The sequence below is a fragment of the Kryptolebias marmoratus genome, linkage group LG10 (assembly GCF_001649575.2).
Source record: "Kryptolebias marmoratus isolate JLee-2015 linkage group LG10, ASM164957v2, whole genome shotgun sequence".
Classification (NCBI taxonomy): Eukaryota; Metazoa; Chordata; class Actinopteri; order Cyprinodontiformes; family Rivulidae; genus Kryptolebias; species Kryptolebias marmoratus.
In genome coordinates, this window is record NC_051439.1 from 17,734,275 (window position 1) to 17,761,385 (window position 27,111).

The 27,111-nt window shown below is 35.9% G+C and overlaps 1 protein-coding gene across 1 annotated transcript in view; it reads right to left on the bottom strand.

Annotated features, from left to right (window-relative positions):
- Nucleotides 1–51: 51 nt before the first annotated feature.
- The window catches only part of kif6 (kinesin family member 6), a 48,800-nt gene continuing 21,740 nt past the window's right edge, over nucleotides 52–27,111 (bottom strand). The window contains exons 13-23 of the mRNA XM_017431709.3: nucleotides 20,966–21,610; nucleotides 14,235–14,337; nucleotides 13,820–13,875; nucleotides 7,296–7,346; nucleotides 6,552–6,633; nucleotides 6,273–6,408; nucleotides 5,279–5,367; nucleotides 3,417–3,506; nucleotides 3,233–3,328; nucleotides 2,372–2,487; nucleotides 52–1,533 (exon numbers count right to left, since the gene is read on the bottom strand). Of these exons, the coding sequence (XP_017287198.1) occupies nucleotides 1,517–1,533; nucleotides 2,372–2,487; nucleotides 3,233–3,328; nucleotides 3,417–3,506; nucleotides 5,279–5,367; nucleotides 6,273–6,408; nucleotides 6,552–6,633; nucleotides 7,296–7,346; nucleotides 13,820–13,875; nucleotides 14,235–14,337; nucleotides 20,966–21,610 (1,481 nt within the window). The 3' untranslated portion in view covers nucleotides 52–1,516. The remainder of the gene's footprint in view (nucleotides 1,534–2,371; nucleotides 2,488–3,232; nucleotides 3,329–3,416; nucleotides 3,507–5,278; nucleotides 5,368–6,272; nucleotides 6,409–6,551; nucleotides 6,634–7,295; nucleotides 7,347–13,819; nucleotides 13,876–14,234; nucleotides 14,338–20,965; nucleotides 21,611–27,111) is intronic.

A 27,111-nucleotide genomic window follows, 5' to 3' on the forward strand; every position in this document is an offset into this window, starting at 1 on the left:
GGTCACTTCTCTCACTAGCTGCTGGTTCATTGTCATTCTTTGCCTCCCTGATGTGCCATCCTTCCGTTTACTCGTGCTTTCTCGTCTCCCAGTGGTTTCTCTTGTCACAGGTCTGTTCATGTTTTGTTTAGTTAATATTTTTGAATTTAGTTTAGGTTTTGCTGCCACGTCAGCCTTTGTTTTGGGTTTGCTTTTTATTTCTAAATAAATTTAGTTTTTTTACCAACATGAGTCTGCGCTCAGGGTTCGCCTCCTTCCACCCCGATCATGACAAATTTGTTTAGACTTCTACTGTGACTTCATAAAACCTTTTTTATTTTGTCAAACTTTCCTTTTTTTAACCTTTTAAATTCAGTTTCTAATGCATGACTTTTACAAAACTACCATATGTTTCAGCATTTTAAATGTTGTGTTTGCATTACTTTGTATGGCTTCGTTTTTTCAATTTTTTATTTATTTATTTAAATATGCAACTCTTTTCCTTTCGACAGTCAGTGTCTCGACTTTCGTGGAAACGGACTTGTATTTATAGTGAAGAGATGTAACAGATATGACTTTACAGGCCGAGTTGCCTTGGAGAAATATCCAAGGCAACCAAGACCTGAGGCCTGAATGCAAAGCGTGCAACTTCTTATCATCTGTCAAACAAATCAAGGCAAAGCCATGCAAACACGTTGACAAGTTGTTTCAAATGCGTATGTGGCTTCAAAGGGACTGGATGGATTTTTGCTTATATAATGTTAAACCCAAAACCTGTAAAGACCTGAGACACACAGCCAACTGCTAATCACACCCTTTAGGTTCTATGTTATGTAGAATTTCCAGTAATGTGGAATAGCTTAAACTACTTATGAACCTTTTTTCCCAGTACTACTAATGAACTGTTATATCTGCATCCAAAGGGACATTTATGAGACAGATAATCTTCTTAGGTAATTTTCCAAGTGAGTCCTATAAAAGAAATAAGCAAACTGTAACCCTGCAGCATATTTGCAGGAAAATGACTGTAAAGGATTAGCCACAGGGCAGATTTTACAGAGACATACAACTCTGTGCACCGACAGTGACCTGGATGAAAAGAAAAAGGCAGAAAACAAGAAGCAACAGGCTGACAGGGTGGAGTAACAAACCAAGTGCCAGGAAAGTAAAAGTTTTTTACTTTGCTCTGAAAAGTTTCTTCAAATCCAATAAAAACTGCTCTTGTATACAGTATTGTACATAGTTTTAGGATATTTTACACATACATGAGAGATCATTTAAAGTGAAATCAAGTTTATGTATAAAACACGTTTGTTTCCACATTTAGAAACTTCCTGTCAACACCTACAACAAACCCAGCTAACAGTTTGATGGCAGCTTGCTTCTTCCTGTCATGTTTTGACTTTTTTTTTGTTTATGTCAAACAGCTGGTGTATGCTGTGTGTTTATGCTGATGGCCTGAATCTGTGACAGTTTGCAGAAATGTTTTCACCTGGGAGATGTGGAAGTTGAAGCGACGGTGTCCGGGGTCTTCATTTTACGGCTGAGGCTGGCCTGAAATACACAAGACAGGAGCCTGAACAATGAGGGAGTGTTATTGTTGAGAATAAAATAAAATCTGACAGGAGAAGACACTTTATGTAGGGCTTCATTTAATCACCTCCGTCTAATCTGTAATTTCAGTGACAATAAAAAAGAAAAACTCATCAGTCTCGAGTCAAACGTATTTCCTCTCTGGTGTTTCTGCACATTTGCACATTTGTTTGTTCACATGACCTCAGCTGCTCTGAATATCTGATGGCGAATCAAAACACTGCCTTGTCAGCTGAAGTTGTTTTCAGAGCAAACAACTACACAAAGGTCACAGAAAAAGGAACAGACTCAAAGAGAGAGAGTGAGTGTAGTTATTGAGGTGGCGTGGATGTCGGAAAGTCGATAAAACAGCACATACCCAAGCCTGTGTGATATATTTAGAAATATTTTATCTTGTATCTTGCTCATTTCCACCTCTGTGATGGAAACATTAATGCAGAAAAGTACAGCTGAAACGTTACAGCAGCATACTTCCTGCCATGTATTTTTCCAACATTCTGCACAGTGACAACCCCGTCACTAAAAATGACAGCTGAAATGCTTCATCCTGTGGTTTCTTCAATGCTACAAGGTGTTTTAGGTATAAAAAAATGAAAGGTAACATAAATGTCAAAAATTGTAAGAATCCCTTTTTCTACATCATCAAACCGCTCTCTGATTTGGGATTGTAAATTAGCACTGATTTACTGAAACTAATCAATGCTAGCAAAGCTAAACTCTATGATGTAATGTAACACATCTCCCCACCAGAGTGCAGCGTTGAACATGCATGCTTTCTGTGCCTCTGCGTGTTTGTTACCTATCCTGCTGAGGAGGTTTTTCCGTGCCATGACAAAAGCCAGGATATCTGCATCAACTTGCTGATCTCCAGTCAGCGGAATAGAAGACGATGTGATTGTTGTTGTGGCAAGATCCCTGAAAGGCACTCAGAGTTATTGTGACGTAGTAAGAGTCAAAGACTTTTTTTTCAAACGGAGAAGTGGGAGTGCATCCGTCTGGGAGAGGGCAAAAAGCCTCTCGTTCACCACTTTAACCACCACTGCTGTTCAACATTTCAACAGTTCATGTTTAAAAATTGAATGCAAAAACTTTAACAAGCACCAGCTCCTCATATTTTACAGCCTCTGTGTGAAACAATGAATGGTTTGTACTGCGGGTGCTTGTTTGAAAGGAAGCATATACATAATACACTGAGTGTTTAATGGCGGCTGTAAAAAAAGCAGCCTTCAGCATCTGGGTTAAGGTGAGACTTTTTGATTTGTGAACATTACATGTAGACGTTACTTCACAAAGACATAAAACTTAATGGCAGCACTCGTAAGTGAAAAGAAAACACAGAACAGCCATAAAATCTGCAGACTGGACGTATGGATTTAAAAGGTGCTCCAAATATATAGAAAGTGCTACTGTGTTGTATGTATGCTGAAAGATAGCTCACAGATTTGAAGTTAGTGGTACAATTTATCAGGACCGTATCCTGTTTTAGCAGATGTCTAAGAAATTTCAAATTTACAATTAGTTTAAGAGAGTTTATGTTCTAAATATGGTAAATGATGTTCTGGAAAAATATTTAAATGGGACGTTTCATGGCCTACATTCATTGTACAATTCTCGAATCCACAAAAAGTAAACAAAGACTTTTGAATAGTTATTTATATACCTCCATTCTGCAGAACGATTAAGGTTAGGATCCGTCTTCTCATCTCGGGGCTGACTCTGCCAGGCTGACGCAGGGATGTTAACGGGGACGGCGCTTCTGAAAGTCACATAAATGTAGTGGTTTCTGCATTGTGATGGATTTTACAGGGAAAAAGATGAGAAATAAAAAATAAAATGTGACTGACTTCAGATTTTGAGTCAAAGAGACTGATCGGCCTGGATTTGTGTCTCGGTCTGCTGGAGACTCCTTCAATGTGCTACTCAGACCAGGAGAACTGAAAAGAAATGGCAAGTTCTTTTTTTTTAAAATAAATTACCACAGAACTGTATTTTTATAGGTACAATGAATCGTGGAGTTTTATGAAGCATTTTTACTCAAGTGCATGCACTTCTCTTAACCACAAGAGGGAGCTTCAGCACAAAGGTGTGGTTAATTAAGGTTTATCAGACTGAACACAATTATTGCCTGCAGTTTAATATGATGATGATGTTTAAATCAAACTGTATCACGTCATGTATTACTTTTACTACTCTTACTATTATTACTTTTTACACTGTTCTAACTTATTTGATGACTACATTAAAAAAAACTGTTTTTAATGCAGAGTATGTAGTCAATATCTAAACACAATGTGGACAAATCCGCTTATTTTTTCTGTGACTGTGCTATGACATCTGACATCAGAGCCTTTGCGCTGGCAGATCTGGACTGATAAACGCCACCTGTGTCATCACTTATATTGTGAACATCACTTACGTACGTCATAAAGCAAACAAACACAATGCCAGTAAATGCAGGCCATTAATCGATATCTGTTCCATGGAAACGAGCACAAAAGAGCTGCAGATTGTTGTGGAATAATCGAGTGATTTTCCAAGCACAGATGGTGAGAGGGTAAAAATAACATAATGTAATGAGCAGCAATGAGTCAAGTGAGAGGATGTGTTTCTCGTGGGTAAATTGGCTACTTTCTGAGTGTGACCAGAGTTAAGAAAAGAAAATGTAAACTCAGTGACACTTCCGCTTTCTTTGAAAACGGGTATATTTGGAAAAACATCACTTTTATTTGTTTTGACAGCATATATTTAGATGTCCAACATCAATACACACTCAAAAAACACAATTATCAGTGAACAGTTCAGAAAGGAGAAAAACAGTTTGTTAATTCTCCTCTTTAGTGCAACAGAGATTAAGCCTTCTCACCTTTATTTCTTCTTAACTTTAACTTCAAATCCTGCTCCAGTAACTGTATCAGACAGGGCCAAACTTTATATGTTTTCACTTGGGTTAACTTCTCATCGGGAGTTTTAAACAGAGAGTATTACTCTACCACTCATTCTGTTTGCTGTCTCAAAGCCTGACTAGAAAATCGTACTTATTGATTTTTCTGTTTTGAAGATGGGAAATAAAAATCAATATATTTACTTTTCATTTAATGCACCATTAGTGAAAGCGGTAATAATTCACAAAATAATTAATAATTATTTAATTAATAATTACTAATTGTTTAAATGTAGCTCATATTAGCAATAATAATAAGGAAAAGATGTAGAAAACAAGCAGATTTAAAAAACACAAATGTTCTAATCATCATATTGCCTGGTATATTACTCAGTGTTTGTGTCCACAAAGTGGGATTTCAATAACAATTTACTTAAAATAGATCATTGCTTATCATAAATGGCTAAATTGCAAAAAAGTACATATATATGGAAATAAAACTATAATTACAAACAGCCAAAAGGTCCCAGTCTAAGCTGGTTTTGCTGTGCATTAGAATAAACTATCTGTACAACAACAGCTAAAAACATGGAGTAGTTAAGTCAAGGGTCTCACTTTTTCCTGTAAAATCAGCTGCAAAAAATGAGCTCTAAAAATGGGAGATATATAAAGTCTTTGTTGCTGTAATTCTGTTAAATTTTGAGCAAAATTTGTTGCAAACGAATTAAGAACTTGTGCCACTTTGTGAAAACAAATGCATAGTATGTCCTTGGTAAATTAGTCATCGATGCATTCAGTCTGCAGGGTAAAAGAAAACGGTCTCACCAAAGTTCTGGAGTGCCAGGTGAAGATGGCAGCAAGGATCCACGTGGTGAAGCTGTGTTACATCTGGCTGCAGCTTCCAACTCAGATTCCTAATCACAAGTAATGAGAAATTACTGAAATTCCTTCTCTTAATCAAAACACCAATAAAACTTAAATAAGATGAACAGAGGACTTCTGATACTTTTGGCTCTTCAGTTCATCAGACATTTTAACATTGTTGAGGCAAGCACATATCTGCAATAAACACTTGAAGAAAGCTGTTGGACATAAACTGGCAAGCAAACAATCTGCGTCGTGCTTTGTGAACCAAACGTTGCACATGTAGGGCCCATCTGTCAGACCTCCTTCTTTAACCATCGGCCTTTCAGTGACACATCTCCAAACAGATGTGAGGGAAGTATTCTGCTTCATTCACAAGATCAAAAACCAAAGAGCAGAGGCCAGCAGCGTCTGTTCTTCAGATGTCTTTACATCTTTTCTGTGACTATTTTCCAAAAAGTGCAGAAACAGCCAACAAGGCAAAAAACAACAACAGAGACTTCTCTGTGAGTCAGTGTTACACACGCATCTTCAGCCAGCCATTGTCTCCTCAAGCTTTTGTATTTTAGACTGAAATAGACAATGAGTCATTTTATTATACACCCTGTTACTATTGAAGTCTTGGTTTATTACAGTCACATGGAATAGAGAAAAAAAATGGATCTCAGTGTATTTGACTCCTACGTTTCCTCCCACCAGGTCCCATTTGGATTAATATTAAGCGGAGGTTGAATTCGACACACTTCTACAATAAAAAGCCTCCAAAGTCAAAGACTTACATATATCAACACATTTTAAGATGTCCATGAAGACCAACATGCTAAAGGAAATATCCATAAATACAAAAATGAAGAGACAAGCCTCATATGAGAAGGACATCTTTGTGCTGTTGTTACGTCATGATCTGAGGAGATTTACGTGGCGTTGTCACACATGTAGAAGTAAGGTCAGTCACCTGCAGATTAGAAGCCTCCTGGCTCCACCACTTCTGAAAATCCTTCTGGATCTTGACCTTCACCCTCTCCAACAACAGCTGCAGATGCTCAATCTCTGTCTTCAGCGCTTTTAGGCGTCCTATAGTGTTCTTGTAACTGACAGGAGATATCAGCAGCACAAAATCTATCTTTCGTCTACGTTACACAGCACCTGCTGTGTTCAGTCAGCCCAAACAGACTCAGGAGAAATCTTAAGAAAATAGAGAAAGAATATTTAGTGCGTAAATTCAGAAACTCACGCTGTTTTTTCTTCTTTAATTTGTTTGCGCAGGTTTTCTTCCACAGGGTCAAACTCCTCCTGCGTGTGATTCCCCATCAAATCTATTTGAAAAGGATTTAAATACAAACAAGTCTCTCAATTTATGACATAACAACACTAAGACAATTAACATTTTTGTTTTCAATACATTAATTAATATGTGTATTCACATATAAGTGCATTTTCTTTTAAGACAGCACTAAACTTTAAGCCCCAGATAACAAAAAACAGACTCTCTGATGCTCAGAGTCAAAATAATAAGAAAGGTTTTCAATGGCTGAATTGGAAGGAGATGTTTTTGTGTTTTACGACCAGATCAAACCAGTCGGAAAAGAAAGAAAAAATGAAGGCGTCTTGAAGTTGTGCTGCCCAGTCTTTGTTAGTTTGATCTAGTGAAGGAACTTTGAAGTGGCCACTGATGCACATGCAGAACAAAAGCACCCACAATATTCAGTGTTTACAACCCTTTCAGATGAGAGCTTCGCATCAAAAATATACCAAAAAGAGTTTCCACTTGTAAAAGTTTTGTTCAAACTTCAGTTTCTGCATTTTAAGTTGGAAGAACTTTTCCACTTTCTATGACAAGTTGAGATATAAATGTATGTTGAATCCATTTCAGTCATTCATATCATTTAGCTCTTAATGTGGTTGACTATTCTGGACATTGTTTAAGTTTTAAAATTATAAAATCAAAATATTATTTTTATATTCATCTTAATCTTACCGTGAGCTGCCTTCTGTTTCCTCCGCATCTCTAACTGCTTCTTCAACTCATCTAGGGAAATTTAAAAAAACATTTTCTTTAAAAATATTATTATCAAATATAATGTACATTGTATTTCTCTTGTACTCAAAATTAAAAAAAAAGAAAAGTAATCCAACAGTTTAGCAGTATAGTTTTAAAATCCTCATAAAGTCTGAAAAAACTAAAACTGTCCAAAACTCTTTTTGACCAGTAGCATTTGTTGTGCTGGGGTATAAATAATCACTTATGTGTCCAAAAAACACATGTGTTGCTCCTAGTCTGAAAAAGAAAACATGTCCACATGTTGCACTCATCAGTGGGGGAAGCACAGCAGCTATCAGCTGGAGAAAAGTCAAAAGTACATTAAACTCATACTGAACAACAAATTTGAGTCTAGCTGATACATATGGGATGTTTGGGTAAATTACATTCTTAGTTTGATTGTACATAATTTAGACAGAAGGGTAAAAATCTAAAGAAAGAAGTCACGGTAACGTCGTGTCTTGTAGGGAAGAAAAAAATCAAAGACTCTTGATCTTGTAATTTCAATAATCATGTACCGAAAGTCCAAAATGTGTTGTCAATATAAAATCCTAAATGCCAACTATTTTCAAATCTAAAATGTTGACACTTTAAAACATCAAGCTTGCAGGCCTAAGCTGAGATAAATCATTAGAATAATTCTTCAAAATTTCAGACAGACCCTGTGGAAGACATCTGTCATGGGACTCTTAATGTCAGCTATTCTAGACTTTGTTTATTGATTGTTGCACAAAAACCTTCAACTCTCATGTCTTTATATTTAAATTTCAAGGAGCTCCAAGGTGACAAACAGAAAACAGTATTTTACCATCAAGAAGATGATTCCCATAATGTTCTTTTTTGAAAACGTGACATTTAGGTAATCAACAAAACAATGATGCAGCTCTCTGGTCCGGCATGCCTTTGCTGCATTTTATAAATTCCTTAAAGACACGACTTTTAGAAATCTGCTGTAGATCTTCTATGCAAGTACGGAGAAAAAAATGTTAAAAAGCCCTGAGGACTATTGCTCCAGACCATTATACTGCAACAACAGGATGTTTTTCTTAGGTAAAAACTTCAAACAACAAGGAATTGTGTGGAATTAGTTTTTTAAACCCTCAGGTTGTGTTTTGCATTTAGCCAGAACTCTTTTCCAAAAATACATTTGTATTAAAATTGTTTGCAAAGTGAACATGCAACCAGTTCATCTTTTCAAACCCATCAGAAACCCGTTTCTTCAAAGTACACCACTTTGGGGGTTTCAGTAGACACAGGAGACATGAATGGATCAAGTGAAATATTATACGTGACACAGAAAGACATATCATGCTCATGATGACAGAGTTTTTTCCAAATGCCTATGAAGTTTGAACCAGAGTTTGGGAACCTTGCACGAAGCCATATGTTTTGGTAGCTGAGAATGTAAATGAACTGAGACGCCCTGTGGCTTCATTTTGTGGTCAGGTAGGCAGCCCGAGTCGTCTCAAACAGACACACAACTCTCTAAAACACGCCCACAATTAACTGATGTAGGGTCTACTTCTTCAGAGCAGCATGAAGAGATTAAGAAATGTTTAAACCATGTCCCTGAATCGATGACAGCATGAAAAACTACAAGGCATGCATGAAGGCATGATGAGCACAAGGTGTTACCGTTTCCAGCACATTAGTCATGGCATGTAAATAATCACTCTTAAGTCTTATGCCAAACTACAAAACAAAACAGCACAGTGGGAAATGTAATTTCTGATTATGTAATATTGTAGTTGTGACCACAAATCTGTTATATTTGACAGATCTTTTGTACCTGATTTGTGAGGCAATATAAAAATAGTTAAAGGAGTTATAGGACAATCAGACCAAGTACCACAGATTCAGCATTATATACAACTAAAATCTGAACAATGGCTGCATTAACAGCCAAAGTAAGGAATCAATGATCAAAACATGCATTATACAAATAGTCTAATCTTCCTGAGATTCCCTTAAATGGGATTAGAACTAGACTGAACCATTAAGAATGATTAGAAAACAACTGTATTTTTAATTTTGTTATTGGTAATACAAATGTAGGCCTAGAAAATTTTAAACTCAAAAATAAGAGTAAACATGATGGCTGTCTACAGGAAAAAACTTCCAGTTCCTTCCTTTTAGATATCCCACATATTGTTCACTTTCCTGACATTATCCATTGTCAATAAACTAAACAGGTAGAGTTTGATTTATTAAATCTGAATTATTTCAGCCTTGTTACTTGGTGTTGGAAATTTAGGTGCAATGAACGTTTTAAGTCTTGTTCCCAAATTTGCTTATTATCTTTAGAAGTGTCCCTGCTTTTGCAGGCAGGAGCATTCAAGCTCACCCAGGCTGAGTGAAAAGCTTCAGAGCACAAAACATTTTCAGGTTTCCCCAAAGATGCTCCACTGTGTTCAGGCTCAAACTCTGGTTTGGTCACACTATAGGGCTCTCCCAGATTTCCTTGTATTCATGGTCATTGTTTCTGCAGTTTGCTCCATCCTGAGAAGTTAAACAAAAATTGAACTCATCGTTGCTTTACACATTTTCTCAGTTGGACTGAGCAGCCATATTCTAGATGCCTATTGGTAGTTTCAAACTTTTTCAGTATTAAAATAAGAAAGGCTACCATCCTTTGGTCGTCCTTTTTTGTTTTTGCTTTATTTCCTAAGGTCTGTCTTGACACAGTTTCTGTCTTAAACTAGGCCTTATATTGATAAATCTGTTCACATAAAAAAGAAGTCCTATGGCTAATTTTGCCCTGGACATGTTAATAATTGTGTGAGACAGAGATAATGCTGTGAATACTAAGACATCTATTAGAAATGACTGAGATGACATGTCCTGTAGTGTAAAGCTGTTTGAGTGACCAACAACACTAGAACATGCAGTGATGATTTGCAACAGGACAGCCTTTCAGAGGCTCCAAATCTGACGTCAAATTCAACATTCCTGACTGCAACTGGTATGGAAGTCCAATAAATTTACATATGTGTCAAGTAATGATAGGGTGAGCTCTGATTGTGGCAATACTTTATTACATTTCAGTGCTCCAATTCTCCTTCCAAGACAAGACTGAGGGCTCAGCACCACATCATTCTTCAAACCACACAGACTTTTCTCACACACCATCAAGCAATGGACAATCATCTTTGCAGACAAGCCTCAATAAATGGCTCGGGGACTTTTTGTGGCCTGAGATTTAAATATGATGTGTAGCATAACCCCCCCCCCCCCAAAAAAAAAAAAAAAAAGAAAAAGAAAAAAGGCAATATGCAAAACAATTCATATGTTGATCTGAACCATTAATTTTACTGAAGAATAAATCCCCCGCATAAAAATTTTAACAAATGTAATTTCAACTCGTAAAAAATATGATAAGTTGTTGAAACTGAACTGAAATTCATACTAAACATTTTTTTTGTTTTTGTTGGACAGATGTGTTTATGACACTGCTGCCTAAGCAAGAACTTTCTATAAACCAGTTTCATTTGCAACATTAGAAATGCAAAAAAGTAAATAAACAGCCTCATAAACTTCAGCCTATGACATAAAAGGATTTTTGATGCAGAAACTTTATTTACTCAGCAATATTTGTTCTCCAAGGTGTTTGTTGTTATTTGATGGGGGATATACATTTAAGACTAAGAGACCTGAGTCTGAAGGTCATTTCAGTAAAGATGAGCAAAGTGTGATAACTAAACAGATACCAGATGTTCTATCTAAAACTATGCTGCATAAATCCTGTAACATCTGGTAGAGCCATTAGGAGATGCTGCTCGTTTCCAGCTGCCCCTCACCTTTCATTCAGCAGAGAATGTGCATCACTGATCACTGATCCCTCTGAACAAATTTAAACCCTTGCACTTTCTGGACTTATGTGCTCAAAATGTATACTCTTCCACTGGGATTGGATTCCAGGGCCATATGTCATGGCCAACAACAATAGTATAAACCAGAAAAATGTTTACACACTGATGTTTCCTTGGGCTACCACCTCTCCCTTTCTCCCCTGCTACTGACCCTCATGCTGAGTAGATCCATCAGAGAAAGCTGGTGTCTATATTATGCTAGCAGTTTCCACGATCTGCATTAGCTATAAGACACAGGTGGTGAATAGTGTCCAAACAGGGCCTCCAACATGGCAAAGAAACTCACAAAGTTAAATATTGTGGTTCTTTTAACAAGCCAGGAGAAGCAACCACCTTCCATTAAAAACACGGTCTCATCCAAAAAGAATGCAGGTCCATACGTTTGCAATGTAATAATATTTGACAGCACCAAGATGTTTCGGGGAAGGTTTTCAAAATGTCAATTAAAAAAAACAGAATTTGGTTTCTAGAACTCCGACCAAGAAAGTGTTACAGACGTTTTACCCCATTTTCTCCACAGTGTGTGGGCAACATTAAACTTTGTGTGCAGAGTTAATACTCTACATGCTGTCAGAGCTGATTCCTTGGTGATGCAGAAGATATACAGCTGTGTCAGCACCTTGTGGGGTGAAATGAGAAAATAAAATCAATTCTAATGATGATAAATACATCCTGGCATATATAAGGGAAATGAATGAATGCTACCAAACCACTGAGCGTGATCTAAGGTAGCAGGGATGCCAGGCTCTGTGCAAGCATATCCATTTCAATGGCATGTGAAATGAGCTACAAATCCATGAAAATTCATAAATTTGCATGTATTAGAGATTTCAAACCAGCTAGAAGTCTAATAAAACTGCTGTAAAAAGTAAAAAAAATACATATTGTAATATAATGTAAAATTTTCTGTCACTTATGAAAGGACATGCCTTCATGTTTTCCTGTGTAAATTATTCAATAATCTGAATTTTCAAATTCATTAAAAAGAAAAATAAAATTTATATACTGAAGAGCTATTCATTGTGTCTAACAGTCACATGAAAAAAGGTATATCTTCTTTCACATCTAAGGTTTTATGCATGAGGGCATAATAAGAATGATCTGGTTCTGATCTGGTAAAAAAAAAAAACTTTTTACAGCCTTTCAGATAAACAACACATGCTATTTTATTTTGCAACAATATTTATTTAACAAAAACTCAACAAAATATGTCCTCTGTATAAACAATATAACCCTCAAACTCCTTCGGGCCCACTGTTTTTATTAAATACAATGTTTCTTTACTTAATGTTTACTTTTTCTAGGCATTCTGTGGTGAATTGTCATGTTGCATGACCCAGTTTTGGTCCAAACTTCAGCTGTCGGACTGATGGCCTCACATTTGACTATAACATGTATCCATGTACAGAGGAGTTCACATTCAACTAAACGACCATAAGGTGTTCAGGTACTGTGGCTGCAAAACGAGCCCAAATCATCAGCCGTTCACCACCGTGTTGGCAGTTGTTTTGCTGATATGCTGTTGGGTTTTGTACAAACATGCTGCAGTGCATTATGGGCAAACATCTCCCCTTCAAGCTCATCTCTAAAGAACACTGATCAAGAAGTCTTGTGGTTTGTTCAGATGAAACTTAAAAACCAAAGCGGTGCTGTAATAATCTTTTTAAAGAGAAAAGATTTTCTCCTGGGGGCCTTTAAAAAAAAAGCCATACTTGTTCCATCTTTTTCTGTTTGTGCTGCCATGAACTTAAACATTTAAGGTAAAGAGGTAAAGTGTAACCGGAGCTATTTATTTCTTTTCAAATACTTTGGGACTGACTTTGGGAAATAAAGTTACTGGGATGTCCAGTGCTGAGAAGACTGGCAGCTGTGTTAAACGTTTTGTGTGAGGAGCTCACACTTGTGAAGCTCAGTTAATTACATTTGATTAGCAGCACTGGGCTGCTACTAATTGCTCTAGAAGAATGACCTCAGCTTTTTGCTCACTGTTCCAGTGTTTTGTCTTAGTTCTTTTTTTTTAAACTAATGAACATCACAGTTTTTTGTGTTTTATGTGACTATTGGTCTTCTAATTAAATTCATCTAATTTTAAGACTTTGGAAAGATCACGTCCTGTGTGTAACACCTAAGAATGAAAAGATACTTATTTTCTCAAATGGCTGTAGGACGCACCGTACATGTGTTGATAAACCACAGCAGACAAACTGTGGAGATATTTGGATTCAATAAGCGTTGCACTCCAAGTTAATGCCAGGCCTCATTTTGGCTGAGTAAGTTAGTGACTTTCCTGGAAAACTCAGGGGTGCACTCAGAGAGTCGTCATAAAACAGTCAGAGTCAGCCTTGTAAAAAGTACAGGTTGGAAGGCTACTGTAGATGGATGGAAATTAGAATGCCTTCTGCTGGAAAAGTTTAGGAATGTGCTGAAAGATATTCTGACACTCCAGGGACACAGCACCCTGAGAATGATCTGGTAATTAATGCTTTTTAGTAGGGATAATAGCTTGAGTAATATACAAAATTAAACATATTCACAGTTCCAAACTATGCTGTAATCTCTAGAGGACGACGTCCAACAGTTGGTGGAACTTACTGATTCTGTTTTTGGTTTCATTCAGTTGTTCTCCAAGTTTTCTGGCCTCAGCTGATCTGTTAAAAAGAATCCAGATGTTATAAACCACATTAGCTTCAAAAAACCTATTTAAACAGAATGTGGAAAATGAAACATTTGCTGTTGAAAAAACTGTCACAAAACAACAAACTTTTAGGTTAAGTGACATTTTTATAAATACAGTATTTTAGTCCTTGATTGGAAACATCTGAATGTTTTCAGAGGTACTAAAACAAAAAAAACTGTTGGCTGTTATTGATAACTGCACGCATGCAGTTTTATCTTCAGTCTGTTGACACTTTCCATGATCCCACTGTATTTTATCAGGAAAAACAATGAGCATAGGAAAATATTTACAATATCAGGAGTTCATAAAACTGTTGCACTTTTCACCAACCTTTCTTTGAGTATTTTCTTGTTGTCTTCAATGGTTAGATGCTCCTCATGATCCCTAATAAAGATCTCAAAGGCCTCTCGTTTTCCCATGGAAAACTGTGGACCTGATGGGAAACAAATCTGAATTGAGACATGCAGGGTTGATTGAAGTTACAGGCTGACAGTATCTTTATGTAATTCCTTCATTACCTGGTATTACACAAGATAATATATGTAGACTTTAAAATTCATTACAAAGGATTGCTAGTCCATCTTTCAAAAAGATGCCTAAATAAAAGGTTTACCTGTCAAACCCATTTTACAAATAACTTTCACAATAGCATCTTCCTGTCATTGGCCTTGTAACAAACTATTAACTATGGGAAATTTTCTACTGAACTTTCATCCTTTCACATCCTGCACACAAATGTGGCAGCCAGATGTGAGCTGATACCCCTGACCTCCCACCTTTTATTAAGTATGAACCAGAGGGGCTATTAGGCTGTTGTTCAGGGATTAGGAATGATATAAACACAAACATAAACAGCAGTTTTGAACATGTCAGCATTTTAAAGTGGAAGCCCTCCGGCTTAGCTTTGGTAAATTTGGAAACTACATAAGCTTGTACGCAACATTCTTACTGTTTTATGTGCTTGTAATATTACCTAATAGGCAGTTTTATTAAAGCTCTATACATCTGCTTTAAATATAAACATTTCCCTGAGGAACAGCATCATTTGATCACTTTGGGGTGTCAGTTGCGGTTGATCATATGAACAAAAAGCATGTTTGATAAAAGATAAAATAAAAAGAATTACACTTGAATGACTAGAATTAAACCCCAATGGACCAGCAGTATGCAAATACTCATTTTAGCCACTGAAAACCCAAAACTTGACATCAATTTTCAATTAAAGTCATGCACAGAGTAGCAACTAGGATGACGAATATTGTCATACAGGAAGAAATTTTGTTTCTTCACACTTGGAAAGCCCTGAATAACATCAGCAGGCAGTTCACAGATGTATGTTGAAAGAGCCAACCTCCATAAATCTGTGAAAGGGTTTCTTGGGGGAACCATTTGACTTGTGTGAAAAGTAACATTCCTGGAAAATCTCAGAGTGACATGACATCATCCTATATTCTAAGATAACTTGACAGGTAATGGGCTCAAACTGACCTCAGACCAACTTTTCTCATTTTTCTTCTTGGGCTTCAAGTGTTGACAAACTTAAACCATTAAAAACTAGATAAATACGCAGCGACTCTTATCTTTTCAACAAACTTTGGACAACATTGCTTTGAATGAGTGGGTTAAATCTTGAATCAGTTTTAAGAACATTTGCATTTTAGGTTTCTACTTTAAGCCACTTCAAAGTAAAGAGCAAAATCTGACCTATGAAGGTGTTCCTCTTTTATTTATGAAGAAAGGTTGTTAGCACTGGCATCATTTACACTACGATAATATTCTTTCTTGTTCTTCTCAAGTTTCCGTTCATTCTCTCATGTTTAAAACAAATTATTTGTAATGCAGCCTGAATTTAAAAAGGATACATTATCATTTCTTTAAGGTGTTTTGCTCTATAAAAAGAAATCATAAAAAATAAACACACAAACACAAAAGGCAATTTAAAGCTAGGCAATGTCAGAATCAGACTTAGGTATTTTTTTTAAATTTACAGGGCACTCACTAGAAACATTGCTATTTGAGGAAATCAACTTGTAATCCACAGAGTGATTCTGTAGAGAAACACCCTCCATGTTATTGAAGGAGTAGTGTAAATGTCATAGCATTCAATCAGAAAAAGGTTTTATTTTTTCTTCTTACCTTCGTTGTTATAATTACAGTTAATCTTGGGACAGCAGCTCCCCTCAGTGTAACTCTAGAAGCTCTTGGCTGCAGTTTAAGAAGCCTCAGATTTAAACTACATTCATACACATATCAACGCTCAGTGACCCGCTGAGCGCGAGGCAAAGATGCATGTAGTGCATTTGTTTTGAATTACTACAGAGTAATGAACAATGATGTAATGTGCCTTCAGCTTGGTTATGTAGGTCAAAAAGATAGGTACTTCCAGATGTGAAACATATGATATAGGCTGTGGTACATAAAAAAGTCACTTGTATGTTTTCATAATGTTTTGCACATTCTGATTATTTTAGGCAAATATAAATTTTAACTAGATATGAGAAATTTCAGTACTGCTTTGAAAAGCAAATAAAACACCTTGGGTCAGATAAATGAACAAACTTTGGTGACAAAAGTTTGACAGTTTCAGTCATTAAGCTACATTGTTTAGAAATTTTGCTCCTGATCTGCTGTAGATTCTGCACAAAGTCAAAAACACCCGAAGCATTTGAAGCATACTATCTGATGCTTCTGGAAATACTCTTAAATTTTTTTTATCCCCCAAAGTGCAGCGTCTATCTGGACAGCATCAAGTCTTTTTTTCCTGCTGGGTAACAGCTGATCGAGCTGAAAGAGTGTCCTGCTCAGAGTGTTGGTTACAAACTGAGCAGAACAAGGAAAAAAAAAAAAAAAAGCAGCATGAAGTGTGAGAAAATAGGACAGACATTCCAGGGCGAGCACGTAACTGTGAGCAAGCAATTACAGGACCTGGGAATTCTGGAAATGGTAGTGATTTTTTCCTATAAGAATAGATGGTACCTAAATTCTTTGTGAAATTACCTAATTTAGTTAATGGTCGAGAGTTATTTAATCACTTAACACCATCACCGTTCAGAATTTTGTGTAATGGTTGACATTAGTTTTAGATTCTTGTAAAAGGCCTCTTGTAAGAGCTGGCATTCAATTCCTGTGCAATAATAAATAATTATTACTGTCAAATTTAGACTTTAAGAGCTTCCTTCTTTACAAAATGCCCCAAGGAAAAGAATTTACTGTAACTGCAATGTTGAAGTATCTGCTATAAGTGTTTTTCATGTTCAAAATTTATAGTGATCACTGTGATTGAAAGCATTGGTCAATGAGTGGTAATATGTATTAGTCACATCCTAACAAACTTTCAAATTTACATGCAGGCAAAGCCATCATAGCACAAATGATTTTCAGTACCAACGGAAATAAATTATCCAAAGGAAATGTAAACTGATACTACTCCAGAGGAATGCCTTTGAGAATAATACCTTTTCAACTCTATATCCCTTTGATTTCTTAATTTAGAAAAAGAATAGATAGATTTGAGGTATAAATAGATAATGACCTACATGAGAGGTTTACTACTGTGATATAAAAATGTGAAGATCACATCAAAATAAAAGGGTTAATTGGTGCACACTTTTCACAGGAAAGAGCCTAAAATATTAAAAGAGTCTGATTCTGACCTACTCAAACAAGCAAAAATAATGATATAATAACACCATTCAAAGTTCTTCTTTAGTTTAGTTTTGTTTCAGATGCATCCAATAATCATCTGATTTCAGATCAGTACATTTAAAATGCAAACAGAGGCTTTCCAAGTGTTTTGTAAACTTATTAAAAACAGAACTCTACCTCTCATTTACCCTCTGACTCATGTAAATTAACATTTTTGGATGCTACAACTTGATTAGAGTCCACCTCTGCCAAACTGAACTCATTGGAGTAATTAAAAAACACAAATCTATCTTTATAAGATATCTACAAATACCCAGAGTGACTGAGTGGTGCATGATTGTAGGGAAAACAAGTAGTGAGGTTCACAGAACTGTATGTAGACCTGCAAAACAAGACAAAAATCTGGCAAAGCATATGTACGTCAACGACTGTTTAAAGATCCTTCAAGGATAGTAGCTCCTATCTTTCTGAAAAGGAAAGTTTGAAACCATAAACAGACTCCTGGATTTGGTTGCCAAACTTAATTCAAAAATGATGAGCCAAACGTCACTAATGAGATTTGGTATATTTACAGAGAAAGGAGAAGCTTAAAAGATGATAAGCCATAGTTTTATTACACAACATAACCAGAAGATCTGGTCAACTACACATTTCAATATTCTCCTTGTAAAATGTTCATTTTTGGTAATAGGAAAGAACATTCTCTAAAATGACTCAGATGATAATTTCAGCCCCATATTGTATTACAAACCGTTGTAAGTGACTAATGCATCCTGCACAACATTTCTCATTGATTCTATAAACCTCTGTTTTACAGGGATCTCTCAGTCCCTTTTATAAATGGCTGGTTTAACCCTCACTGACTTCAAACATGTGTTTGTTTTTCAACAGGCTCCTCTTTCAGAGACCCCATTCTGCTGCCCTTATTAGTGTACTGGGCATCCTCACAGAAAATGTCAACGTGAATGAGGGAGCTGTGGTTAGGACAGACAGCAGCACAGTTTGATGAGTTTCTGGCTCAGACCCTTCTGCCCGATGGTTTTGACCAAGCTCGTTAAAGGACTCGGGTTTATCATCACACTTAAGGCTCCGCTTAGCCAGAATTTAAACAGGAAAGCCAAATAAATGCTGCCTCTGGCTTGGAGCATAAACACTCAACTGGTTTGAGTGTCACTAACCTCTGCATTCCTGTTGCATTTAAACCAATGCAATGCTTAAAAAAATACAGACGATCAAAGACGGGGCTGTTGTCTGCAACTAAACCCGGCTACGCTGTGTCATCATTATCTTCAAAGGTTTAGATTATAATCTATGTGCCACAGCAAAACTACAGGGAGATTATACAATCAATTTAAGGCAACATATGAGAGTGACCAGGATGCTGCTTCATTACTTCACATTTGGAAGTCTTTAGGCCAAATTTAACTCAAGAAAACAAAGTAAATATTGAGTGGGTGCAGCTTCGCTTGCTTTTTATCTTTAGCCTTTACCACAGTTTTATTCTAAAGTGGTTCAGAGCTTGCACTGTTTGCAAAAACGGATCACTGTGAAAAAATCATTATAATGAAGCAGCTATACTGCAGCAATCAGATGATTTTATAGCATCATGTCTATTAATGACTGGGACGATTACAAACAAAAATCACCAGAGACAATCACTCTTCGTGTATAGTTTAAAAATGACAAATGTGAGTATCTGGATGGTAAATCCACCTTAATTGTTGGCAATTCTGTAGGAAGATAAATCTGTATACATCAGATCAGAGCTTTAAGTCAGTGATCATTAGTTTTAAATCCCCATGTTACCAGAAAACACTTTAATAGCAAGGTTTGTTTTTGACAGTAAACAAGGGTCTCATGTCTGCTCAGTCCGAACTTAATAAAAGTACAAAAAATTACTGACAAACATCAGTACCTTCACAGTATTGCGATCAGTAACAACTCTCCCCACAGAGATGTAAGTCAAATGGTTTCCCTGAAAACTGATGTGAATCCAGGCCAGCCAATTACAACAAGCTGAGTTCCATCTTATCAATTCACAAAATCATAACACATACATTTGTCAGAAAAAGTCTGTCATTCTGTTAGTTGCAGACAGCATAGTAAAAGCAAATTTGGCCATCATGATCAATGTTCTAAGTTTAGAGGTTTTAGCCAAAGTCTCAACTTTTTTCATGCCTTTGTGTTTGTTATAAATCATATGGGGAACTCCACAACAGTGTAAGTGGGTCAGATGTTTAATCAATTCAAATTGACACATTTCTTTCCTTTCCTCCAGTTATTACTGTTGCATAATTTCCCAGAGCAAGCTGTGATACCCATGTTTAAAGTAGTGGCAACTTAAATTTAAACTGTATGCTTGGCAACTGATAACGTGGAGGATGTTAAGCAATTTACTGTCACTACTGCCAAAAACTGACCTACAATTACATTCTAAGTAATATGGAGACATCCTGGTTTATGAAGAGAGCAAAATGAACTTGGTATATTTATATTTTTGTGCTGGAAAAAAATCGATTATGAACTAATTATAATTATTAATCGTTAGTCAAAATGATTTCTTACAAATGGAGATAGAGCCTTTGATTGAATCTGATGTAATCGCAAATGTGAGTTCAGATTTGCAAATCCCAGGCAAGTCTGAACAGTGCTTTTGTGTCTACACTGCAACATTCTTGGCCTCTGGTCACTGCCCCATGATCCTGTTAGCAGTACAAGTTTTAAATCCATCAGCTTTTCACAAGCAACAAATTACATGTTTAATATCTTGCATCGTCTAATGTTGCATTGCTGACATGACTAGACTAAATATTTTAATACACTCAATCCCACTGAAGACATTCTGAAGGAATAAATGTCACATGATGTCAGACTCTTCTTCAGTCAGTAAAATCCTCAAATCAAGAATTGGTTATGGCTCACAGGCAGCCACAACATAACATCAAGAATCTGCAAGACCCCAAAAAGGCTGCCCACATTCCAGCTGAGGAAGATCACCTTTCTGTAGGCTTAGCACCCAATATATCACAAATATTACACTTCTTCCAGCTCAGCATGGCTGATTGTTACATTTCACATAGTTAATCTCTGTGGAAATGGTATTTAATTCATATAGCTTTATTAAATCTTATTGGGTGTGACTTATAGTAAGTGTGAACTGCGGCAAACTAATATCTAGTTTAACTATCTGCTTGGCTGGATGTCACAGTCATAAGGAAATATATTCTTTCTACTTTGCTGCCTTCTGGCCTTTATGAAGTATTTACACTGAAAACATCTTGGGTAAGGGCGCATTTAAAAATCCTAATCCATCTTACTGCAAACAACTAAATTCTTAATATTTTTTTATTATAATAATATTATATTGATTATGCTTGTAAAAGCTGATTTAAAAAAAAGAAAGAATGTGGAAATACCTCTTTTCATGTATTGAACAGCTTGTCCTCCATGTTCTAAAGGACAGGTGTCCATGTTTCCTTCTTTTAATTGTGACCTTGTTGACACTTGTCCTCCATAGACTGCTGAAGAGGTGTCCATGTTTTCCTCTTTCACCTGAGACATTATAGACACTTGTCCTTTATGGTCCATTTGAAAGTTTCTTTCTTTCCACTGGAGTCTTGTAAAAGCTTGCCCTTCATGGCTCATCGGAATGGTGTCCATGTTTCTGTCTGTCAGCTGCAGGTTTGCAGACACTCTTTCATCATCTGCAAAGATTTTTTCATTTCTTCCTCTAAATTGAAACATTGGGGTCGCATGTTCTGCATGGTTTGTGAAAAAGATGTCAGTGTTTCCTTCTCTCCACTGTGGGAGTGTGAACATTCTTCCATCATATTCTGGTGTTAGGATTTCCACATTTCCTTCCTTCAACTGAAACACTGTGGATGCTTCTCCTCCATGCTTTCCGAGAAAGGTGTCCATGTTCGCCTCTCTTATCTGTGACACCACTGGCATGCTCAAGGTCATCTGGGAGGACAGGTTCTGGCGACTTGTAACGTTAGCAAACTGAGCTGTAACATCATCTGCCCGTTTCTTTTCTTTTTTCAGTATTTTCACAAGGATACCTGAAGTCTCAAGTTAAAGAATCTATTGTACTTGCCATTTATTTGATCAAAATACTGGAAGAAGAGATCTTAGACTCAACAACAGACACATGAAAATAGTTATTTCAACAGATGTGACTGGTTAGTTCTTAAAGGACAAAGAACAACAGTTTCAACCTAAATACCTCCAGAGACCCATTTAAGGATTCAAAAAATATACCCACCAGTTAATTTTAGATTTCACACTCTTACTGTAAAATTGAGCTCACAAGTGGCTTTTGTCAGTTAATGAGTAACATCCATCGTGATTTCTTAAATGTCAAAGTGCTGACATGTGTTCAGCATCTGACCTAAGAGGCCCGGGATGGTGTCATGGTCTGGGATGAATTAGTGGATAAAAAGAGGACCCAAAAGAACTAAAGAGATTCTGCCAAGATTTTCCCTAAATCTTCCTCCACTTTTGGGTTTTTGTGCACATATGTGCACTTGAGTCAAATGTAGATGTGTCAGGGAGTGTCACTGAGGCAAGCTGAGTAGATACAAGAAAAAATCTGAAATATAATGAAGAAAAATAATGGTCAATGCACTCATCACATTTAGGACAAACTATTGTGTTTTCATAATTTCATCTTGATGCTCAAATAAATCCTTAAAACAGATATTATGTATTTAAATCTAATGTAAAATTTACTGTAGCTCTTTGAAAAAGCCTTTATTTAAATAATAATCTTGTTGTTAATTCTGTTTTTCTTTGTTTGCTGTTATTGCTTTTTTTTTTTACTCTAACAGTTTGCAAGTACATACAAATTGATTTTAAATATATGTTGTCTGTCTTGTAACCTTTTGTATTTGTAATTTGTATGTTTTGCTTTTGCTCAATAAAACACTAAAATATATGCTGAAATGTTTATTGCCCTGAACTTTTTCTTTTCCACAAAAGAAATCTGTATTAGTAAAATTTATGGCACATGCTTCCTCTACTTCACTTACTGTCTCCAACTCTACACCATGCTCCTTCTTGAAGTTCAAGTTTCAGCTAAAACTGAGTTCATCTGGCCAACATTACTTGGTAATAACTTTACAGCAAAACGCATTTTCTTCAGCACTTTCAGATTTAATTATCAGATTGGTATGTTGTTGCTATGCTTCAGCATATCCCTTAATACTCACTCATAGAAGACTTATTTATTGTATAACAGTAGCCCATTACTGTTTCTGCAGGTGAAAAATGAGAGGACAATTCAGAGGCCACAAAGAAAATAAGTTTTTGAACTAATAAATAAAAAAAATAGAAAGAAAAAACATCAGAATATCTAGACTGAGGTTACAAAAACTACTTGCAGAATGTTAATAAAAAGCAAGAAATCAAAGCTGTGATTAACCAAAAACTGGTACAAAATGAGGTAAAGTCATTACACTTTACCAAGAAGAATGCTTTTAAAAATAGGTATCAAACCTGATTTGTTCATGCATACCTGCATAATAAGCCATTAAACTCTAAAAGCTTCAGGTGGTAGCTGGACCTCAAAGCCTGGTTTTCCACTACTTAGTAAATGGAGGTGTATTTGATGCCCTAATCCTAACCCATAATTTAAAATCACACAGCACATTACCCAACTATTCATTCACTACTTAATATGAGATTAACAGACAACGTTGTGGCAAGACTAACTATTGTGGTCATCAGATAATTTGGGATGTTCAAATGAAAAGAAATTGGAGTGTCATTTTGTGGATGATGAGAAGATAATTTCTGCGTGGGCTGGAAAAGGCAATTTATGTTTCTGTCAGTCGATACAAAGAGGATGTCAGTGGGAACAATAGCACGAAGAAGCCAAGGCTCCAGTTACAGTTTCCAATAAAACCAACCACTATGTCTTCTCAAAACTCCCAAAATCTAAACTTGACACATTTCCAAATGACCTACGACAGACAAAATTTACAGAAAACTATGACTGTTCTGAGGACATGTGTCACTTTATATAAGTAATCAGTTCAGACTTCTGTTCACCAGGTTTTTCCATTACTGTGATCTCTGGCATTTGAGATCTTTATGGTGAACTTTACCACAGACTCAAGTGGCTGGTGAAAATATTTACAGAAGGTTGAACGTGACACTTGTGGGCTGCTTCAAATGACATTAGCTCAAAAAGTTGTGGTTGGACTCACTCACGATGTGCTTTATTCATCTGTCTCATCATTCTTCATTAGATTGTCCAATGACATCACAGGAAATTAAGTAAATGCCTTTAAATTAGCTGCTGACAAATGTGCCTCCAATTGCTCCAGTTTCATTGTACCGTAAAAGTACTTTGCAAGTGACCATTTGAAGTAAAAGCATGTTTTTCTACACTTAAGATGCAAGACACAAAAGTTACAGGGAAAAAAAAAAACAGATCCAGCACGTTTGACTAGTTTCAGTCAAGAGAAATGATCTTTAACCAACTGTTAACAATAAACTTTTAGGTCAGAGTAAGAAATCCTGACTGTCTAAGATATGTTTCATACCAGAAGCCACCATAGTTTACTTCAAATCATAAGCTGTAATTGTAATGTAAAACTAAAACCCGTTCATTTCCCTTAGACTAAGTCTAAATCAAAAGAGGACCTCAATCATAATGACTCAAGGTCCATAAATAATTTATCCTGTTATCTCAAGAAATTATGTGTTTCAGAAGGCTTTGATAAACTACATTATCATCTTGATTTTGGATATCAAATAAGAAAACACAAGTATAGAACAAACTTCTTTGTTATTATAAAAATCTAATATATTCAAGATGTATGTACTGTCAATAACTTGCATGAAATCAAAATTTTATTAAGAAAAAAAATCAAAGCTTTCCGGACAAAAAACAAACACATTATTATTCACAGGATATATTATTTTGAAATAGCTGGTTCACCTAAAGCCTGGCATGCATTATGGCCTCCTAAGGTAAATTCTTAGATTTGCCACCTTTGACAATATTATATCTTACAAGCAGTTTTCTTTTAACATGAGCTGAGTGTGCCAGTATGTTTGAGAAATTATTTCTTTATAGTTTTCACAAATACATAACCTTTCAGTGAGACAAACTGAATATTTTATAGCTGTTATACAACTTTTGAATTTTTTATTATGCCTTCCACAACCAAATGGTTGTTTTGATTAAAAAAAGAGAGGTTAAGGTGTGTTTAAAACACAGATTTGTGAAAGCAGAGACAGTTGTTCAACAGACATCAACGACATGTCAATCCAAACTCTTCTGTTAAGACAACACTTCCTGAGAACCAAGTAATATTTGCCTGTAATTAATATATATTCAGCAGTTCTAATCTACACAAGTTCCAGTTAGGGTATTTTCCCTCAATCGAAACTCTTGCCACCATTTATATTTGCTAGTTCAGTTCAGAACCTAACCTGAATGAATTTCATATTTGACTCACAAAACAATCAAATGTCTGAAAAACCAGCAAACAATTCTGATTTAAGTATAAGACTTGATGACAGATTTCCATATTCATCAACTCAATACAAAGCCTTGTAATTATAATTACATATCAAGATTGTTGAGATTCTGCTTTAGCTGTCTCATCTGTATACAAAAAGCTGTCAAGCTTTCAAACAATATGTTAAAATATGAGGATGGGGTAGTTTTTCCATACGTTTTTTTAGTGAGCAGTAAAGCATAATATAAAGTAAGGATGTTTTCTTTGTAATCTCTATTTTAAATCATGAAGTATTATTCTGCTACATGAAATCACACACTGTCTAGAGAAAACATGTGTGTCATAAATTTTGCCACATCATCTGCTGAAGTGAAAGTACTCCTAAGTCACTGTAAAAAAAATATGTGCATAAAAATAAAAAAAAGAATCATATGCCGTATCAAAATACTATATTTAATCTCTTTTTTATATTTATATTTATATTTATATCTTTTACCCTCCTTTTTCCATTTCACTTGTAAAATACAACAGTTGACTGGCTTGGTTCTGTTTCTGCAATAAGTACAAACTCTATATCTGAAGTCTAAATCTTGCACATTGCTGCACAAATCATGAATCATCTCTGAGTCCTGCTGAGATTGTATAAGAGCAAAGCCGAAGGGGTTTGATAAAACCCCTGCTAAGCTCTGTCAACTTATGAAACATAGCAGAATATGTCTCATGTACAGTAAAGCTTGTTGCTTTAGGTTGAAATAAAAATGATAAGGTCCTATATTTTGGGTTGCTTAGTGTTCAACACACTAAATAAGTTTTCACAGAACAAAACGGTTGTTAAATCATTGCTTTATGAACACTGTAGTTAGATTTATCAGTTGACCTACTGATAACAAGCATGTTTGATGTTGGTGTAATTAAAAATGTAAATAGTGTTAATTAACAAAATCCCCAAAGTGTAAGCACTTTTGAGTAAGACATCAACATGGAATGGAAATAAGATCAATCTGTTATGTATGAGCAACAGTTGGAAGCTTAAAAATGTTTAAACAAGTTTCAATAAATCAAAAATGAAAAATGTTTTTGAAGAAATGAATGTTATGGGGTAAAAATGATGTCTACTTATATACTATCTACTTAGATTACATGTTAAAGACCAGTAGAACAACTGTTGCAAAATATGGGTATGTGTAATTTATTTCCTGGGGTTTTTAATTTGGGGTGTGGTGTCTCTGCATTTGTGCACAAATTCCACAAGGTCTCACTAATAGGCTGTGGACTATGCAGTGAAAATATTATACTGCCATACATCATGGCATGATAAACACAATTATCAGATATGGCAGATAATTAGCCAGTTATTCGTGGTCACGGTTGTAAACTACCAACATAAAACAATTAATAAAACAGAAAATATGCGGGGAAAAAATAGCATTTTGTCATTTGAGGCAAACTTGGGTAATAAACTTTATAAAGGTAAAGGCCAGCAATTTAAAGCAATTTAGCTTTTGAGTTCAGGTGCCTGTATAAAATATATCACTTATAATTTATTACATTAGTTTGTGAATTATTTCCCTTTTATGAGACTCTTTTCTGTTAACGAGGGAAAAATGAGATTGTGTGGAGCATCAGTGATGAATTAAAAGTTGATCATAGATGTGGAGATTGTTGTACTCCTCTTGACTTTTGATGCCAAAGGCGTCAACTGAAGCAGGATTACTCATGAGAGTGGGTTTTTTTTTCAAAATGTTTGCAGTGTTTATTGGTCTCTTTTGTTCCACCATTATGTTATTAGCTAATGTATCATCCCACCAGCAAAGTCCGCTAAGCAGTACCAGGTGCTCCAATTCCCTGGCAGAGTCAACCATGTTTGGAAACATGCGGGGGTAGAAGATAGTTATACACTTTTACATGCAACATTCCTACTATTACCTGTGTAAATACTCAGTGTAAGTGTGGGAACAGTGAACCTGCAGCACATACAGTGGCTCACAGAAACAGCTTTACAACATTAAATTTCATGATGTGAACAACTTATGGAGCCATGGACAGCATGCTAATCAGTTGGTGGATACTAGTTTGAATCCCTTGGTGGT